The sequence below is a fragment of the Sinohyriopsis cumingii genome, chromosome 6, assembly GCF_028554795.1.
Source record: "Sinohyriopsis cumingii isolate HCF-2022 chromosome 6, ASM2855479v2, whole genome shotgun sequence".
Taxonomy (NCBI): domain Eukaryota; kingdom Metazoa; phylum Mollusca; class Bivalvia; order Unionida; family Unionidae; genus Sinohyriopsis; species Sinohyriopsis cumingii.
The window spans coordinates 109,874,817-109,897,096 of record NC_142966.1 but is presented as its reverse complement, the minus strand read 5'-3'; the positions used below and the strand labels follow the sequence as shown (position 1 = coordinate 109,897,096).

Genomic DNA, 22,280 nt, shown 5'->3' with positions numbered 1-22,280 from the left:
CCAGAAAAAAATTCACTTAACGCCAGTAAATGGAAATACTGATCTTGTTCTCCTGTATAAGGTTCAAACACATCATGCCTTTTGTAATGTAAGAAGCATCTCGAAGTACTGATTGTGTTGGGAACCATGTAGTGATGGCATCTCAATCGTTGATTGCTGCGATTAGAAGGAGATTAAATGCGTGTCAAAAAGATGTTTCTTTTCAAAAGTCTTTATCATTATTATTTTCGCTTTATAGGTGAACGTGTTCTAAAACCAACACTATCAGGTTTCATTGGTAGTCAGAAATGAACTGTAAGCTTAATCCATAATTGGTCTACATATTGATATGAGGGGTTCATATCAATCGGTATACCAATTATGGATTATGAATTCCAACAACTTATATCCAAGATATGTATTTGTATATCAGCTGTGCCATCTTAACCATGTGAGAATTTTCAAAGCATTATTTTTATTATGGTTGCAAATTTCCATGAATCGTATTCTTCCTGTGAGATATGAGTTTCAAGTCAGAATCCGACTTGAGCATCAATTGATGATACTACCTGTTCTATATCCTTTATGGGATAATCATTTTAGCAAGATTTGTGCGAGTGTCTCTCAGATAGCTTCAGTTTTTTGTGACATATTTACGTTGACAAGATGTGTGTGAGTGCCATGCGGCTACCTTTGGTTTTTGTCGTATAATTATGTCCAGCTTCTATCATCTACCTTCAGTTTCCGTTGCATTTTGGAGCACATCGGAGTAGTACTTTGCAGAAAAATCACACGTTTTGTTCGCGAGAAATTTCTTTGCCAAAAACATCCCATCAATCCTTTCGGACAAAGACGTGCAATCGTAGGATTAATCGAGACGTTACGAATTAAAAAAAATTCAATGGTTAGTCCAAATTTCTTTTAGTGACAGCTAACCGTTTACTTCTCAGTCAATACTTCCATTGTAAATAGCCCAGGTGGTGAGAATGGAAGTAAATGGCAGCTATCGCCATACATTCAAGGTATGCAGTCGAATAGACCCAGAAATTGCGGATGTTTTTGTGAACCTCGGCTACCTTCATGCCAGTGTCCTTCGGTTACCTTCAGTTTATGTGGTACAAAAATAGATTTTGTATTTAGTGTCAACGAGGACCCCAGTTAAATATTGCAAGAAAAATAAATTAAATGTTTCTTTACTTTCGAGCTTATAACTGATACAAATTTGAAAATTTGTGGCAAGAATGAACATACAGAAAAGTATGTTGAATAATATATTTCCTGTTTCGCCTGAATATTATACATTATGTAAAAATATTGGCATTGCCAGTTTAGCAAGAAACGTAGGCTGTTACTACCACACTTAACTTTTTACAGGTGTTAACGTAAGTGATACAATTGAAGGTACGCATACACGCAACAATGTCTTGGAAACCTCACTACCAGCGATAGAGAGTGTCGGTCATACGACCTTCCTTTGCGTTCTATATCTCAATTATGCTTGTACAGGAAATGTAAATTTTGATGCGTACGTCGCTTTTGAATTTTCGAGGGACGGGTGCACTATTCTTCTATCTTAGCATTGTTTTGTTTCAACGTGTGAAAACTAGTCCAATGTTGTCGGGTATACCTTACGGTTTACATAGTACGTGTCGGGTACGGGTACACTGTTTTGCTACTATGGTTTACCTTTCTTTATGAACGTGAAACAATCAGTCCGATAAAAAAAGTATTTGTTTACTTCAGGAAATGAAAACAACCCTCAAATACCCGTATTTAAAAATACAAAACAATGTAGCACCATTTAATAGCCATATTGATGACAAGCGCTGTATGCTTTTTAAAGCAACAATGAACTTTTGACTTAAGGTTGAACTTAAAATTGTTTTTCATAAATGAAACGTATTTAAAAAATTAAAATGATAAAGCATTATGTTGTTTAATGAATCCGAACGTTAGCTACCCCCACCCCGACTTTTAGGTTTGCAACTGTAGCTTAAAATGGAACAAAATGTATTATTTTAAACACAAGCTCTCATTTGAAATAGTCTTCGTGACTTTTTTTGTTTGAATTTGACGATATGTATATCACAATGCCCCTTGGAGTGGAACCAACTCACCATTCGGGTTCATGGACAAATATTTTTAAAAAAATGTTTGCCTCATGATATAAACGAGAAGTCGAAACTATTTTTAAACCATTAAAAGTAATAAGAAAGAAGATTTGAAAACTAAGAAAGAACAAAGATGATGTTGGTGGTGCTGATGATGGCGGATGAAATACAAAGGTTTCATCTGATTGTCATCACCCTCAAAAAAGTATCAACATATATTGGTGAAGTATTTGTCCATATACCGCTTGAGTTGTGCAAAATAAATGTTACAGAAGATATCACATTGTATAAAGAGAAGTGAACAAATACCCTGTTATCTAATTTTCTGACACCAGTAACTTCTATTCTTCAAGTCAAAACATATACCAGCCCTGATTTAGTCTTCACCCCCTCCATTTTGGTCCTATGCAGTATTATTACGCACTCATTTGGCCTTGTCTCATGACCATTGAATGTTGTTTTTTTTTTTATTTCATATCAAGAACGATTCCTGAATCGTAAGGTAAACACTATAATCACACCATGACAAGGTGTATTAAATATCCAACATAAGCATATACTTGAAAAGTAAAGAAGTTTGGAATTCCAGAGACAATTCTTAAACCTGGGAAAGTCGAGAGTGCATTGTTATATCATCAAACCGTTACAGTTCATTGTCCGATTGCGTAAATATAAATTCGTTTGATAATTTGCACTGTTGAAAATATATAGCGATAAGCCATGTCAGTAACTATGTTCCTGCATCCATTAGTTCATCCGTCCGCCTTTAGAATAAATTCCTTTTACTTGTAATCCCACTCCAGTTGAAAAAAATTATCTTTTTCTGTATATTTTACGAGAATGAGTAGACGTCAGAAATGGTTTCAAATCCATGTTGTATATCCCACCAAACCCAACCCCAGATGTGGACGTTAGGGAATCAAAAGTATAAAGTAAACGCAAAAGTTAAAACTAAAAAAGTAGAAACAAAAGCGCTGACACTAGCGTGGCTTCTTTATTCATCTCTTAACAACTCAGTTACACGTAATTTACCTACATAAAATGACTAAATGACAAACTGAGCGATGTGTATATATATATATATATATATATATATATATATATATATATATATATATATATATATACCTAAAGAGTCTTCAATTAATTTTAAAAATAAAATAAAATAAGGTCCAAACATTCAAATGCTTAAAAATGCACTTCAACTACAGAAAAATCTCGCCTTTGATTATGCTTAATTATGCTTAAAATTAATTAATTAATTAATTAATTAATTAATTAATTATGCTTAATTATGCCTAAAAGACATTTCAGTGTGTAACATTTTTTTACATCGATGGAGGAAATATTTTGATCGCTATAAAATTGTAGGAAAACAATCAAAACTATATTCCAAGAAATCACATGGTCGAATGACTATTTTGAAGGGTTATTGTTAAGTTCTGTTACAGTGGATATGTGCAGATAGTCAGACCTGCTTTAGGCAACCAACCAACCCAGGAAAGGGTGAAATATACCATCCTAAAATAGGACTTTAATAACGGGTATTATTTCTTTAATTATTTTGTCATCAGCGAACTTGTAAAAATTACTATCTTAGGCAAGTTTTTATTTATTAGAGGTGGCTTTAAAGGCAGGTTAATCTCCATACATATTGTTTGGTTGACATATTTAATATTTCAATTTATTGCTCTTTATTTTTCGTTCATTTTCATGGGTTTCAAGGAAGAAATCATCAATTGTTTCCATTAATATATAAATAAGACAGATTGAATAAATGAACATCCATGAAACCTGAATGGAATTACACATCTAGCTCGAGGTGAAACCACCTTCGAGATTTCATAGAACCGCGTTGAACTCACATTGTATGATATTATTTAGGACTGTAGATCGTGAAACTAAACTTTCATCCTTGTTTGGCATTATTTAAGACGGTATGTGGTGAAACCAAACATTCAATTTTGTACGACATTATGCAGTACTGTATGTCGCAAAACTAAACTGTCAACCTTTTCTTATTAAACAGAATGACATAAACACACAAAACATGAATTTTAAATCCATGCATTGCTTGTCTTGTGCGTTGCATATACAAACTTCCAAATAACAAATAAATTTGTTGTTACTGAAACAATTATTTCTTTTTCTGTTCCTATAGATCAGTTTAATAACAATTTGTTTGCATTCACTTTTCAGCTAATTAGCTGAAAATATTACAAATACAGCTTTTCCAAGATTGTACCTCAAAACCTTGGCCACTGTTAGTCTTTGCATAGTGTTTATAACTTTCTTCATTTTCTCTTTATTTTCAGGAATGACGATTATCTGCCATTGCATCGGGATTGCAGTATCAATTAGTTTAATATATTTCAATTGCGGTAAGTCCAATCTATTTCCTTCTTTTTTTTTTGAACGTTATTTCTTTTTTTACTGGATGAAAATTAAAAATGGTATCTTCAATCCACGAAAAATATAGTAAGTAGATGTATGTATGATTCGATCCACACTGATATATACAGACATACAGACAGATGGATAACACATTTTGCTTAATAATGGGGCGCTTCTTTCCAACTAACACACGTGACCGTTTCTAATAAGGTATAAAGATACCGTAAACAAAACAAGCAATAAAAACAAACAATTATTATGGAATATAAACGTACGCCGTCGCATAACTTGGCAGTATTTATGCATGTTAACTGTGGCACTTTCAGATCTTAGAAAAAATGCAAGTCACTTGTCAACACCTATGCAATCCATAATTTTATGATTGCATCATAATTAAAATACATCCAATCAAACAGTAATATTTTGATTCGCTTGCTTCATTCGCTAAAGATACTTCCTTGGTGATTATTGCTGTATATCTTTTCACTTTAATATATGGCATATTGTCAAGTATTCGGATATTTTAGTTAACAATACGGCATCTGAAAATGTTAAACCGTTTCGAACGAAAAGGCCTGAGGAACCAAATGTTTTCACCCAACGGAAGCAGGTCTCTAGCCCCTGTGTTAACATTGCAATTATTCGGTCTTTCACTCGCATTGAAAACATTCCTAATCGTTGTTTATCAGCATTTCCATTAATACCAGAATCTCTTGGTACCCTGAGTGGAAAAACTGGGTTTTAAGTGCAAATGATTAAGACGGATGGATAGACGATGGAAGTGGCTCCCCTTTCTTCCGCCGTTCTACCAAACAATAGCCCGCCTTTTCCTTTGATCACGTGTACTGGGTTTTCAACTGACAAGGGATACATTTTAGCGGTTTGAGCTTGTTGTGTTCGGGACTGTTAGACCGATAAAGCAACCCACCAAATCTGTGTTGATACTGGTGTTCTGTTTGTTGGTTTGACCTACAAATAATACATCCGTATCAACACAAATAGTGGGGGCTAATTATTCTGACTACGAGAGCGTGTGACCCCAAACTTTGTTCTTGTCTACGGTGGAGAAAAACTTTGGTCGAACGATATAAGTTTTGTTTCATGAATCGTTTTCCCATTTTATTGTCATTATTTATTTTCTCCTATCACATAAATAAGCTAATTTATTAACTTCAATTTTTTTAAATTATATTTTTGGACGACGTGTCTTTGTGTCTGTATACCTGGATGGTTATCATCCCTGCAACATTTTCATCTTCATGAGATGTCATGGTCGTAACAATGACGTCATTCATTCAGTACTAAATATCGCCCAAATGGAAATAATATTCCTCGTCAGTGACGTCAATACGGTCTTGGAGCTCACTCATTCTTGTTTGTGGCTGCTAGAATGCACCTATATAACTTGTGGTTTCTAGACTGGTTCACTGATCATAGTTTTGGGTGAGACGCTAAATATGGGACGCTGGAGACCATACCACCCTAAGTACTTATTAAGTGGTAAAGTCTGTTCTTTTAGTCGAAATATGTGAGTTTCCTTATGTCTAAGGTCTATGGGCAATTTGTACCTCGAAGCTGGGCCCTGGTACGCCAAAAGAACATTATCCGTATGACTTCCTTTTAACGGCAGGAAAAATGAAAATGCGAGTTTCGGAAGAAAAACTAAGTTTCTAGATTGGGCGTATACAACGATAAAGTCAGATAGGTATACTGTACTGGAGCAAGCCAACGAAATGTATCATAGTGAACAGATTTTGTGTTTGATTCTGGATCGAACGCGTAGCCAGTGAAGGTTACAGACCAGGGGGAGGTGTGCTCACCTATAACCCAGCTTTGTACATTTTATTTCTTTAAATTTAAATATACGATAAGGGACCAATTAAAAACGCTTTTACAATGGGCTCACTTTCACCAAGAACCTCGTGATAGCAGAATTTAATAAGACGATGCAAAGAAGCTATTCATATTTTGAAAGTCTATCAACTCCATTAGACTCTGGTGAAGCTATAAAGCAACAAGAACACATAACGTACCAAGTTCAACTCGACTCTTGATGAATAAGTTTGACCACGGTCGCTTTCCGTCATCTTGGACAACTGTTTATTATATATATATATATATATATATATATATATATATATATATATATATATATATATATATATATATATATATATATATATAAGAAAGAGATCACTCGTCTGCTTGAAATTACAGATTTAGTAAGTTTTTTTGGTAACAGTAAATATATTGTATCTGAAGAACATGCTGGATTCAGGACCGTTCATTACTCGACAGAAAAAAATAGTTACCTTAAGTAATGTGTTAAATAAAAGAATCTAGGAGAGCCTAAATGTGGATATTATACATTATTTACAAGCAATTACATGATTTTTTCCTAAAGTGATTGAAGTTCGCTATGTATTGATAGATCAAATATTAGTAGTAAGGCCATTTATTAAAATGTTCAGCTCGTGTAAAAATGACGCTGTTTTTTGCATACATTATATCATTATATATATATATATGTGTGTGTGTGTGTGTGTGTGTGTGTGTGAATCAGACAAGATTATGTTTTGACACATATTCTCTTCCTCACTAATTTTGAATGATTTTAATTCAAATATTTATCATGACAGAATAATAGAATTAAGTATGAGTATGCGAACTAATAGCGCCATATATGTAATATGCCCACGATTCAGCCCTGTTTACTGACACGCCAGTCCACTTATGTTCATCGTTAAGTCCCGCGGCATCATGAATAATAAACAATAACCTAAATCAAACTAGTAGTATTATGTTTCCTATGGTAACTGTTTGGGAGAATACCAGATACAAATGACAAAATAATAATTACCTCATGCTTGGTCTATCCCCATGGTCAAATAAAGAAGTATAAATGTTTATCGTGGCAATGAAAACCGGCGATGATGACGCTTGTTACTAAAAGTCGGTTTCAATTTGTTTTATTTGATATATTTATTGAGCCCTTATTTTCTTTCCTCAGTGCAAGGTAGCTGTGGAGAAGGTGGCAATAAAACACTGACCAACTGGACGGGGGTTATTGAAAGCCCAAATGTCAAGGAAGGACGATATCCTCCAAACCAGGACTGTACGTGGCATATACAGATGCCTCCAGGGTACGGGATAAAGCTCACCTTCCTCAGCTTCTCTTTGGAGGATGGTATGATTGTCTACAGCAGTACAAATGACCCAAGTGATGTTCATAAAAGATGTACTGATTATGTCATTGTAAGTATAACTATATATCAATACGAAACTAGTATATTGCTAGTCTGAGTGCTTACGACTCTTTAAATGAGTATGTTTCATAGGCAAATACAAAACATAGACAAGACAGACAGACACATAAAACAGAAAAACGGTTACGTTTCGCAAACAAAACAGTTTTCCTCCTTCTGTTTTATTTCTTTGTCTTGTCTATGTTGATGCTAGTTTCGCACTGTTAGTTGTCAGTTTATTGTATTTATCTTAATCAATCCTTAACACACGTGACCCTTGCTGGATCAGTGTACTTGTGCACTTGAAATGATTGTTATTCGACATATGATATATGATTTGTATTCTTTATATATATATATATATATATATATATATATATATATATATATATATATATATATATATATATATATATATATATATATATCTGTGTGTGTGTGTGTGTGTGTGTGTGTGTTTACAAGCAAATTTATTTATTAGAAAGCAAAACCAGATTTTCATATTTTAAAATCTGCCGCACACTACATTTTGCCGCTCTAGAAGCTGTCTTGTCTGCCTAACAGAAAATCTGCAATTGCCTAGATCCCACAGAGGCCTTGCCTGCTTGTTTAGCGATTTTCTTGTGATCGGACAGAGTTATACTCGCCCTAAATCAACGGTATTCTCAAGACTGTGAAGATTGTTTGTTACATGGTAACGCCAAAGCATGGACAAAAACCGATAATTCTGTGAAAATGCCGCTAACCTTCATTTGAATGAAGAATTCCAAGCGTATTCGCAGTTTCCGTTATCTTTCCTAACATATAACCAGTTTTGATCGAATATCCATTTCTAGAGAGCTACTCAAATGCTTCTGTCGAAGGGAATGTTACTAATTAGCTGGTACCCGGCCCTAGATTTGTAAGCATAGGCCGGTAAATAGTAACTATGTGTCTACAGTGTGGTTAAGTCAGTGACGTCATTTACACAACTGTAATGTCATTCATATTAGGAGCCAGTTCGGAGCTTCCCCTGAACGGGGGTGCCCAAGGTGGACCAGTGGTTTAAGGTGTTCACATGTCACTTCAGTCCACAAATGCACGAGAACTCTGGAGTGTAATTAAGTTGTTAAAGAAGATTGTTCATTGGCCAAAAGAATTGGAAGGTAATCCTGATCCCAATTAAATTTTGGACAATCAAGGGTTGTCTATACATTAAGTGATTCATAAAAGCATAAAACTCTCGTGCACATTCTCCTCGCAGTGTATCACATATTCTGAAAGAATGGGTTATATTTATGTACGTAGAGCTTTGCGACATCTCAGCACAATACGGTGTCAACTAAAGGTAAATTTCGAGAGACACCGTTTGAAAGTTGGTGCGAATCGGAGAAGACGCGTAAAATGCTTGTACTTCTTTCGAATCCAACTTAGCAACATTGACATCGTCTGAAAAGTGATTAATCGATAAAACTCTCATGCACATTCTCCTCGCAGTGTATCACATATTCTGAAAGAATGGGTTATATGTATGTACGTAGAGCTTTGCGACATCTCAACACAATAGGGTGTCAACTAAAGGTAAATTTCGAGAGACACCGTTTGAAAGTTGGTGCGAATCGGAGGAGACGCGTAAAATGCTTGTACTTCTTTCGAATCTAATTTAGCAAGACTGATATCGTCTGAAAAGTGATTACATTCATGATAGAAACAGATTTCGGCTTCTTGGCCGTGGGGTGATGACGTATCAATAAGGCTGGGCTATCATGGAATCTTGGGATAAAACATTTTAACAATTCTGGTATAGTTTAGTGTCACGCTGACGTCGATTTCCTGTGGTCTGTACGGGATTATACAGTTCTTTTGCGCTTAATAAATTGAACGTGTGCACTACGAACAGCAGCAGTACACTAGCGAATCATTTACTAATGACACGAGTAATTTATTTTAAGGGTGAATACCTTTCTACCATTATATAACCTTCATTCCATTTAAGTTAAAAATTGTTTTGTGTACATTCCATGCTTGATGGTAAGTGTCACATTGTTCTGCAATATCATCATGACCAAGACACTACGAACATCGTATTGTATCTCATGTTGACAGCTGCAGACATTACCTACAGTAGTTTTTTATTTTAATTTGTTTTCAAAACTGCATTATAGCCGATTAGAGGTAAATTCCAATGCACAATGATACAGGTGTTTTCACCACTGGGAGTGTAGCCTAGCGGATGTATGAAGAAATATGACCTCTTGCTGGTCTCAGGGTTGGGGAGGGGCTTTGTGTATAACAGGAGGTAGTCAGGAAAGTTTTGAAAGCTCTTCACCCCTACTACATGTCAATTTTAAATAAAATACCTTTTATGAGTATGGACTGAAAATAATATTTTGTTTCTTTATTATTATTATTATTATTGTTATTGTCATTGGTGTTATTATTATTATTATTTATATTATTATTATTATTTGCTAAAAAAAATTTGTTAGTATATATTCGTATTAGCTTCATCGCTAAGACATATCGAGTTATATTGCTGTATTAGTAAACATTTACCGCGCCCCACTTTTACACTGCATGGACCCATATTTGCCGTCGTATAATCCGTCAGCTGATCAGCGTCTATGCTTTTCAGTTGAATTGATAAAGATAAATCTTGGGTAAGATCTGCTTTTACATCACGAGGCATCAGATTTCGACCAACACTGCCCGCAGCTGGGCGCACGTTAGATAAAATCAAATTAGGCGTCACAGAAATGGCAAAAACAGCACAGAAAATAAATAAATCAGCACGCGTACATATTTTAAGCGCATCCGTTCTTCCCTGGACGAAATATTTTTCGTGTTTCGTGTTTATTTATGATTTCTGTGTTGCTGTGTTTTTTCTTCTTCGCGACACGTGCGCATTCTAAACTCAATAAATGCTCCGTCCAAGCACGTTTTATACTCAGTGATAATTTGGGTTTCGCGAGGAAAGGTGGCGTTTTAATATAAAAAAACACCAAAAGAAACTTCTTAAACATCAGTTATATCTTTGTATATTTCTTCTCCACAAAAGTATGTTTTAGAAAAATCATTCATATATATATATATATATATATATATATATATATATATATATATATATATATATATATATATATATATATATATATAGAGAGAGAGAGAGAGAGAGAGAGAGAGAGAGAGAGAGAGGGGGGGGGGCAAGCTGTGCTGTTGTGGGAATGGTGTTTAGGCGAATCAACTGGATGTTTGATGGGGACAAGAATGCCATATTTTGCGTTTGGGATGGACTTGGTCGGGTAATGAATAATTTAGAAACCATTAAAAGAGACGGATTTTCTACTGATTTTAGATTCCCCACTACCACCCTACTCCACCCACTTCGAATCGAAACAGTGAATGTTTGGTTGAATTTTTTTATCATAAAAAGTAAATAAAACTGATGTAGTCATGGACATATTGTTGGCCACGTGGTTTTACATTTACATCCGCCCAGCCATGCATGCATACATACACGCACGCACGCACACACGCACACATACATACATACATACATACATACGTACGTACGTACGCGCATGCATACATGCATACATACGTACATACATACATACATACATACATACATACATACATACATACATACATACACACATACATACATACATATGTATGCCTAACTCATTTATTTATCTATTTTCATACATATGGGTTTGTTTTGTATTTTCTTGATATGAAATATAAAAGTGCCTTCATTTTTTGTTCACCATTAAGAGTGTGTATATATGTTTTTTGTGGTGTTTTTTTTTTTTTTTTTTTTTTTTGAAGATTCGAGATGGGAATACATCATCAGAGAAATACTGCGGAGATAACTTACCGCCAGAGTTTAAATCAAACAACAGCGACGTCTACGTTGACTTTCACTCTGACAAAGAATTGGATCCTTCTGTCTACAGAGGATTTAGGATTGCTTATGCTTGTATGTACACCTTTCCTTCCATATACTTTTCACTTTGACATTTGTATTGTTACTTAACCGCCAGTGCTTAGTCTGAAGTATCAACAGTTGATCAAAATCCACAGCATCATACTGACCGGTCACACATCCAGATACAGATTGACCGGTCACACATCCACAGATACAGACTGACCGGTCACACATCCACAGATACAGATTGACCGGTCATCCATCCACAGCTACATATTGACTGGTTACGCATCCACAGTTACAGATTGACCGGTCGCCCACCCACAGCTACAGATTGACTGGTTACGTATCCACAGCTACTATATTGTTTTCTAAAGTCAGCCAGAGACTAAACTATACAGTTATTTGTGTCTATCAGTATATCCAACCGTTTGTTCAAAATGGATCTGAATATGTGGTACAATGTCAGTGTTAGAGAAATTCGTCTGTAATTTCTATGTTCGTTCAATATCGGACATATTAAACATTTTTACCACTCCTTTGGAATTTCCCTTGTTTGAAAAAGATTAAAAATTGAAATGGTACATTTTAAAGTCTACTTGTAACAAATAACAGGAATCTTGTCTGGACCAGTATTATTTTTTTTCAAATAGCGATCGCTATCAATTTTGTCTTGTTTTTTAATTGGTTTCTTTAATTCAAAATTGCCATTTTAATTTCTTGCAGCATTCTCATTATCATCCATATTTTCATTTATTTAAGATAAATGCCCAGTTTGTTATAATGTAAATAAGTTTTTCGTCCTTAATGAAGTCTGGCCAATTGACGATGCATTTGAAACTGTTCGTAGCTACTAGTTCACACATACATGAATTGAGACATGAAAATTGCAATCGGAACATCTCTTGACCATTTCTATCAAAACGAGAAATAATCTCGGACGTAGAAGGATTATGCATCAGTTTGATGGGTTTGGTGATCCTCCTCCAGCGGAGTGTACCACATGTTAGAACAGAAAAAGCTGACGATGTTCCGATTATGACTCTGTCTCCATCAGTCGAGACGTTATCATGTTGACTCAGGTTACAATATATATATATATATATATATATATATATATATATATATATATATATATATATATATATATATATATATATATATATAACATCGGGTCACAATATATATATATATATATATATATATATATATATATATATATATATATATATATATATATATATATATATATAACATCGGACGTTACTTTCTCGACATGTAATTGTACAGATTGCGGGAATTAGGTTATTCAAAATCATTAAAATGGGTGATTGTCAGACCGTAGCCCTAATGCAGATTCCTGTTCCATGAGCGATGTTTGCAAAGTTATGTTCTACATGATAATATGAAACTTCTGGTGCGACCTTATCTTAAATTGAATGATAAGTTAACGGTACATCAAATGATTTGTTTATATAGCGAATGTTTTGGAAGATATTACGAGTCAATGACATTCTCAAACTTGCATGTCTGAACCAATCCCAAATAAAATACACGTTGCTTACATAAACTGTATCTTTAAGAAGCTCGAGCGCGTCTGTATGTGTTTAGAAACCGTTGACAACTGCTTCAAGTGATTTCTTTTATGGGAGTTTTCATTGAAAAATATAAATTGTCACAGAATTAATTACTATTAAGACCTAAATATGGAAAGATGTGCCCCAAATTAGGTGGTAAAGTAGAAAAATTACTGAAGTATAGCACAAACCACACGTTCAAACACTCTGCATTCAGTTATATTCAATTCAATTCTTGTATTGACGAATGAGTAGATTTTTCATTACTGTAGGGGATATTACATAATGTCAGTCTACCATCAATAGGGGACCGGATGCCACAAAATGTTGGCATAATTTAGGGGACACTACAAGATCTCAGTTTAATGTTAGTAGGGGACTGGATGCTATAAAACATTATCTTTCGAAATTAATGACGCTTAAATAGACTTAATAATGAGAAGTGTTTCAATTATGCGCCTCTGTGTGAAGTGCCAAAACTCGGAATGTATTCGGAAATGCAGCTGGTTGCATAGATTATATTTTCCACATAGTGGATTTGTCTTTGAACGACCCTTTGTTTTGTAATTGTCGTGTGGTCCTTAATTTTGGCGCTTATTTATTTCTCTATATGTTTGGTGTCAAACGTTTTGCGATCTCTAAAGTGAAATTATTCTATTTATAACACAGTGTATTTGCATTAAAAAGACACACGTAAATTTTGACCGTCATTGAATTGGAGCTAACTTAGTTTTCCCTCTCTACCAACACAGCACTAATTAATCACCTCCAATTAATTACAGGCGTTTTAAAGTGCAAATAGAATGTTAAGCTAAACTATTGACAATTTATATTTCAAGGGATCTGCGCCACACGGGTGATCCAAGTACCAGACGAAGGTAATTTTACTCTTGAACCCCCGCCACTCTTCAGCAGGGAGACTGGTTGTAGGTGGACAGTCAGCGCCAAGGACGAACGTAGCCTTGCCCTACATCAGAATAATCGGTCCACTCACAGTGGTTGGCAGGTATCTCTTTTACATCCTAGAAGTATCTTTATTCTGTCTGTCTTCGAGAAAATAAAACATTAATTCTTTTTTCTCTTTCTCAGCTCTTCATGTCACTGGAACTAATTTAGAGTGGTCACCACCCAGTTTTAAAAAATATACTAGTAACATTATAGCTTATATAAAACCGAATTAGAACTGGAAAATACCTCTCATGTAGATTATCATATTTTCTTCAGAAGTTGCTTGCTAAATTTATGTTTTCACCCCATACGCTGAAGATAGAAAAAGATATGCGTAGCAGGATTGACATAAATAATAAGTATTGCGAATTATGCAAGAAAATAATATTTATTTGGTAGAAGATGAATTCCATTTGTTTATGTCCGTACAGCTTATGTCCATTTAAGAAAGAAATGCTTTAATGAACCTTAATATCTCTATTCGTCTGCAGAAAATGGGTATCCCTCCTGAGTCAGTAATATATTCACTATAAGAAATCTTTCTTACTAGGTCAATTCGTCTTAGGTAATCTTTGATAACTCAGTCAAATGGTGAATAATATACTTAAAAGCATTAATATCTTTATAACACACACACACACATACACAAATATATATATATATATATATATATATATATATATATATATATATATATATATATATATATATATATATATATATATATATATATATAATGTACCGATTATTGGAAATTATGTATGTATACTATATATATATATATATATATATATATATATATATATATATATAATGTACCGATTATTGGAAATTATGTATGTATACTAATGATGAACACCATATATAACTTCTTTATTACAACAAGCGCACATTATATTTACTTATATTTTGTAATATGGGTCGGTGGTTTAAAGTACTGAAAGAAGTATATCATTATAATAGTTACAGTCAAATGAAAAGTACAGCTTATATTCAAATGCGCGAGAAGATATTTTGTCCTTCAGCAGAGCCCGAATTCAGTAAAAAAAATAAGTGCACCAAAAGTCTCAGAGAGAGAGAGAGAGAGAGAGAGAGCGAGAGAGAGAGAGAGACTTTATCTTTAAAAAAAAATCAATTTCATCACGATGTCCATGTGTGCTATTTACACATTCACAGTAACTGTAATTATAACTCAGTAATAACCGAGTTAAGGTAACTAACATGAGTTATGAAATCGCTAATATTATATATAAATCGTACGTTACGACGAAAGCCTCAGTAATGCACGTTCTTTATGTTTGTGTGGAAGCGATACGGTAGTACGAAAATTTGTCACAAAGCTGTAGAAACAGAAGGAAGTTACTGTATGTTTTTCAATTGTGGTAAATCTTGAAACAAATGACAATGTATTCACAACAAAAGACTTCCAGATACTTATGACTCAATAGTAATTTTTATTTTAACTGAAACGTTACCCGTTGAACTGTGTATGCTGTATAGTGTCATTGAATTCCCTCTTCAGACAAGAGGGATTGGTGCTGTTAGTTTCCGATGATAAGCCTGTAAATATAATCCACACACTTTTCACCGCCCTTCTGTAAGAGGCACTCCTAGTTAGTTTGTAAAACAAATGGATGAAACAATTATATATGTTCGTAATTATCCCAATCAAAATTGCAAACCATTCTGACCCTTAATCACTAAAGACCTTCTCTTTTCCATTTTAAAGGGCGCGGCCATATTCACTTCACGTGATATTTCGCTATAACTATTCCCGCTATGCTTGGTACTGTATCAGCTGCATTCGTACACATTTACTATATAATGTACATATCTTCGCTAATATTTAATTTAATAGTACATGGCTGTGAAACAACATCTGGTGAATATGATACATTAAATCGATTTTTGTTGTTAAAGCCTTTTTTTTAAAGTTCTTTTCTTTATTAATTCAATAACAGCAGTCTATGGGGGTGATTTCTCTTTTCCTACAATTCTAATTTGCTCAGAATAACTGTTTTCATTAATGATTTTCACCTGATGAAACAAACATACCAGCTGTTGTAAGTCATGTTTGTATCTCTACTGTCGCATGCCTAATTTTTTATTTTTGTGAAAATATCACAGAAGTACAAAGATGAATATATCAATTAACGCACAAGTAATTAATCCAGAATGAATTAAAATATAAATACAATAACTAATCAATCAATGAATACAAGTATACCATGTCAGATGTTAAAATGAACCAAACACGCACAGAACATTAAATATCTTGGCTAAATAAAAGCTTCCGTTTATTCGTGGTAATTTACCATATCGCAAGAAATTTTTTATGGCAAAGTGAAACAAATGAAGTTCGGATCGGCTTCTTCGTTGTGCCGTTGGAAATATACTTGGCTCCCATTTCCTCAGCATTGTACAGGCAATAATGTGATGAAAGTGACATTAAATAGATTGGTTGCATATTTTATTGGAATTCAGACATAGAAATATATACAACATAAACTATTGTTCTACACAGTATATAAATTGATGTGCTTGGATTTGATTACACACATATAAAGTTGTAAAACAATTGCTGAATGTAAATTTTGGTGTGTGACTGGTGCCTGGTTGTATCCGGTGTGGTCGGAAAGAAAACAGGAAAAAGAAAGAAGAGAAAAAAATAAAAGAAAAGAAAAAAAGATTTTTTTTTTACAAATAATTAGAAGAAAGGAAAAAAGAATAAAGAAATAAAAAGAAACGCATTCCCGTGAAAACTAACGATAATAGCGTTTACCTAATTATACGCATATGGACAGATTTGATTACCAGCGCAAGGTAATTTCAATGGATACTGAACCCCAGTTGTAGATAACAGAATCGTCGTATACATTTCCCTTACTGGTAATACCTTGAAAATGCAGATCTTTGTCCAGGTAATCCCGTCGTTTTCAATGCCGCACGTGCTGTATTTAAATCATTCGTTTCTTTCCTATTGCCCAACAGTCGATTCTCATGCAAGTACCGTTTACACACGTCGTAAGTCGAGAAAAATTTGGGTTTCTGTTTCGGTCCGAGGACATGTCTTCGTCATTGCAACATTGAGTCTTTACTATGCTGCATTTTACAATTTATAATTTAGAGAACGTTCACAACTTTATCCGTCTTTAAATGCGTTCCCTTATATTCTATGCAAAAATTCATTAAAAATAGGTAACCAATTCCTTTAAAAAATTAACCAACAAATCAATCATTATAACATAGAAATATTTAGAACAGTCAGCAAGAAGGTGCCAAGCATTTTCGGGTACACCACAGGAGCAATGGTCTTCATTAGTCAATTATCTCCCAATTAGTTTGAACCTATGGTAATTGCTGGTCCATATCATTCGGCACAACTCGAATCCTATCCTAATATAATTTTGAAATACCAAACACCGGCTTTACTTTTTTTATTATATATAAATGTTATAAAAATGTACAGAAAATATTTTTCTAATAATATTAGTATTAATGTTGATTTTCTTAAGCAATATTTTTTCTTTACTTTTTTTCCTTTCCTACTTTTTAAAACCACCGTACATTTGAATTTTACATTCCCGCATAACCATATTTACAAAGAATGCTTGTCATAGTCGAGACATGGACTGTGCATTGTATAAATAATAATTACCAGTATGTTTTTGTGTCAGCACATCACAAGTTTATATAGCAAAAGATTTTAAAATGATTATAAAAACAATAACATATAAAATATTTGAGATCACATACTATAGTATTCGCACACCCCTCCATTTGTTACTACTCCCCTACCAATTTAAAAACGAAAATCATCAAGGATGTAAACAAAATGCATAAAACTTTGTCATTTCATTCATCGGTTTATAATTTCAAAAATGACTGTCGCCAGGGTCCCTAACACTGTCATCTTATTGGCGTTGCAAAACAACACGGAAGCAGGAACAACGGTGACTCAGAGGTTAGCGTGCTGGACTCGTGACCGTAAGGGTGCGGATTCGAATCATACCATTGACCAGCCTGGGTCAGCTACCACGGTGTATCCTTGGAAAATGTACTTTACTCCAATAATGCACTTGTGTTGCTGTGCCGTTAAGCATCCAACCAACCAGTCTGAAACTGTCAATATAACAAACCTCCAGCTCTGGTTTCTAGAAGAGTCATTTTCAGTAAAATCTGTGTTGTCTGCGTTCAATGTCTAGTTTTAATGTTTATAAAGCAAATTGAACAAATTGAAAGGAAGAAGTCTTGTATTTTCAAAGATATGGAAATCTAAAATTTATGGAGTTATTAAGATTATCATAGGCGGTGAACTACATCACAGATATACATTCGCCCATGCAAATATTACGACCGTATTACTAAAGAAACTCCCATTTGAATAAATGCAAGAAAAGTAGTGAATGGGGCCACCCTAGGGACAATGGGAATTACCATTAAAAACACCCCTGGGCCACTCTAGGGACAATGGAAATTTAACATTAACCACCCTGGGCCACTCTAGGGACAAGGGAAATTTAACATGGGCAAAAAACCCTGGGCCACTCTAGGGACAATGGGAATTGAACATGGGGAATAGAGTTTGGGTCTGTCTAGGGACAAGGGGAATTGAACATGGGAATAGAGTTTGGGCTTGTCTAGGGACAATGGGAATTGAACATGGGAATAGAGTTTGGGTTTGTCTAGGGACAAGGGGAATTGAACATGTTAGAAAAAAAACTACTTTAGGGACAAGGGGAATTGAACATGGGATATTTAAAAAAAAAATTTAAACAAAAGGTAGGCAATGGAAAGTCAGTCTCTTTTCGAGAAATAGGAGTGGCCCTGAAAAGGGTCTTTGGTTTCATCATCATCTTCTTCTTTTATTTCCTCCACTTCTGTAGCCATCTTCTAACTTTTGCCATCATTCCTTTCTTCTTCTTTTCTGTTTCCGGTATCCAGTCCGGGTGACTCATGGCTCGGAACTTGGCCTGTATCTTCATCCAGTTGTTATTCAATCTTTCAAACTCTAATTTCTTCTTCTTATTCTCTTCTTCCTTTCTCTGTTTGCTCCATTTTTCTTTTATCTTCATCACTTCTACTTTAATTACCTCTTTAATTAGTTCTTCTGCTTTTATCAACTGGTTACAACCCCACTTTACGTACCACCAGTCAGTCCAATGAAAGCTATTTTCTAGGAAGCTCCTGACTTCTGTGATATGATCCAAGGCTTCCTTTAAAGTACCTACTCTGACGTAAGGTGGGTCAATGAATCCTCTGATTCTTTCTACTTCTTCCTCAATCATTCCCCCATTTGATCTTTTGCTACTCCAATATTATTCACATTGTTCAGGCTACCTTCAAATCTTCCTTCCTTATTCAGTCTTTCTACTACATAAGTTCCATCCATGATCCAAAAATAGCTATATCTCAAATCGTTAAATAATTTTGCCACCTCCATCTTCTTTGTTTATTCCTTAGAATGGTTTGAACGACCAATACTGTGGGTTCTTATAGTGAAAGCGCGGACGTGAAGGAAAACATCCCCCTACTTTCTCATTTCATATAATATACTATCCACATAAGTGAAGCAACATTTAACAAATCCATAATCTACTATCCACCAATCGTACGTGAGCGGTTACAAAACCCAAACTATACTCTCCACATACGCTAAGAAACAATAAACAAATCCATAATCTACTATCTACACAATCGTACGTGAGCCGTTACAAAACCCAAACTATACTCTCCACATACGCTAAGAAACAATAAGCAAACCCATAATCTACTATCCACACAATCGTACGTGAGCGGTTACAAACACAAACACACAAACACAAACACACAAACACATACACTCACACTATGAAAAAAGAGTCAGTGTTTATATTCACACTACTCTACCTACACACATTGGCAAATCGATTGTTATTTCTTTTCTAGAGTATTGGGTAGCCCTGAAAAAGGCTGTTTGTTTTTAACTCCAGATGCACCTATCTAATGCTGGCACCTTCCTGGCCTGGCGCCACACACGTCTTCTTCCCCAGTCTCTTTTCACTCTTTTTTGGGAGATAGCAGAGGCGGGATATGTGGCTTCAGAATCCCAATTTTCTGTCTCTGGAATTCTGAAATTTCCTCTCTCCTTTTCATCCTCTTCTTTTTTTCTTCTTTCCTCCTCCTCTCTCATCCTTCCCTCTTCGACAATGGCCTCCGCGGCCAGTTCATTTAGTATGCGCCTGGCATATTCCAGGTGCATCTGGAGTTCTAGAAGCTTTACAATTCTGGTGTTCATTCTGGTGGTGTTGATCAATCATCAAGGGAAACTAGACTGCCGAGCGAGTTTCAATTTATACTGAAAGCGCGGACGTGATGGAAAACATCCCCCCTAAAACATAAAATTGATCTTACCTAGATCATGACCAAAACAACGCGCGGACCTAAAAGAAACACTTACTCACTTTTTTCATACTACATATTACTATTCTAAAAAATTTTCATTAATCACTTCAATATACTATCCACATACGCAAAGCAATCAAACCCCAAATCTACTCTCCCCACACCTCAAACAGCCAAAAACATGATCTTAATCTACTATCTACACCAACGTACGTGAGCACTTACAAACACACAATCCTATACACAAACACATACCCTCTCACTATAAAAAAGAGCTAGTGTTTATATTCACACTACTCTACCTACACACATTGGCAAATCGATTCTTATTTCTTTTCTAGAGTATTGGGGTAGCCCTGAAAAGGGCTGTTTTTTTTGTTTTTTTTGTTTGCTATGGCAATCTTTTAGTTTTTAAGAATGCGACGTCCTCTGAGGATAGACTTTCTGACGATAGGTCTGCTTCTTCGGAAAGAGAAGAAGAACTCTTTGGTGTCGATACGACAATCGACAAAGTCTCTGTCAGGTTCAGGTTGCTGATGCTGCTGCTGTTGTTGTTGTTGCTGTTGCTGCTGTCTCTGAAGTCTGTACTTCTCTGTCCATTCTTCTTTCTCCCTGTTCACTTCTCCTCTGAAGAGCTCTTCTATCAGGTCTTCAGTGACTTTTAGCAGCAGAGGGGGCGAATCCGACATTTTGTCCAATCGTTATTTTGCTTAATTATTACTTTCTGCACTCAACGATCTAGTGTCGTCAGCGCCTGGTAAAAAAAAAACGACGACGTCGTTGGGGGATCGTCCAAACGTCATTTGGTTTAATTAACACCTTCTGCGCGTCGATCCCCAGCGTCGTCAGCGTCCGGTAAGCACATCGACGACCGCGTCGATGTCATTGCCCCCTCTGCTGCTATGATCTTACAAACAGAGTGATCACTAACTCCTCCTCTTGCAGATCAATTAGGTTATTTGACTGATCGGTAAGTCTGAAATTAATTCTCGTTAAAAACCGATCATGGCATCGCATATAGACCGGATTAATCGGACTCTCAATGATCAAAAATCCCGGAGGGGCTGTTGGTGAAAACGAATAAAGGATATACCCCTGTTGAGCTTGATTTGATTGTTTGGTATCCACCTGATAACTCCCTTCGATAACATCACACACTAGATTGATCGCTATCACCGATGCAATATTTACGTTGTATGGAGCAATATGCCTACCATCATCTCCGTTATCGTGTCTGAGGATAGTTGATGAGGGGGTGTCCGCGGGTGGATTCTCAGGCCATCCTAGTATGGTTCTTATTGAACTGTTATAAATATCAACCATATACCCCGGTGTGCTTATTTCAATCGTCGACGATAACGTCGGTTCATGAACCGTAATAGCTATTTTTGATTCCTTTCCTGTGATTGATTTTATCCTGCGTTGAAATTCTTTATTGATTTGTTCTATTTGGTATGACCCAGTTGGTATTGTAACCTCCTCCCAGTTTGGGGTTCCATCGGGTTTATTTGTCCGTGCAAAAACCAGCGAGTTATTAGGTTGTTGTCCGTTAAATGCGTCCGCTCGGATATTAGGCCAACTGTGATATACTCGCAATTTTGCCATCGCTATTTCCTTCACTGGAACCGGCGATGGGAAGTTCACACTAAATTCGGGTTTCGTTGACGTTATCGATATCATATTTGTTTGTACCGGAGTGGTGTTCTCCGCGATCCGCTGAAGTAATTGAAAC

General features: G+C 35.3%; 1 protein-coding gene across 1 annotated transcript in view; it reads left to right on the top strand.

Annotated features, from left to right (window-relative positions):
• The window catches only part of LOC149797703 (adhesion G protein-coupled receptor L3-like), a 101,709-nt gene that overhangs the window by 8,638 nt on the left and 70,791 nt on the right, over positions 1–22,280 (top strand). Inside the window, exons 2-5 of the mRNA XM_089962626.1 lie at positions 4,406–4,471; positions 7,495–7,739; positions 11,540–11,690; positions 14,056–14,222. Coding sequence (XP_089818752.1) covers positions 4,408–4,471; positions 7,495–7,739; positions 11,540–11,690; positions 14,056–14,222 — 627 coding nt within the window. The 5' untranslated portion in view covers positions 4,406–4,407. The remainder of the gene's footprint in view (positions 1–4,405; positions 4,472–7,494; positions 7,740–11,539; positions 11,691–14,055; positions 14,223–22,280) is intronic.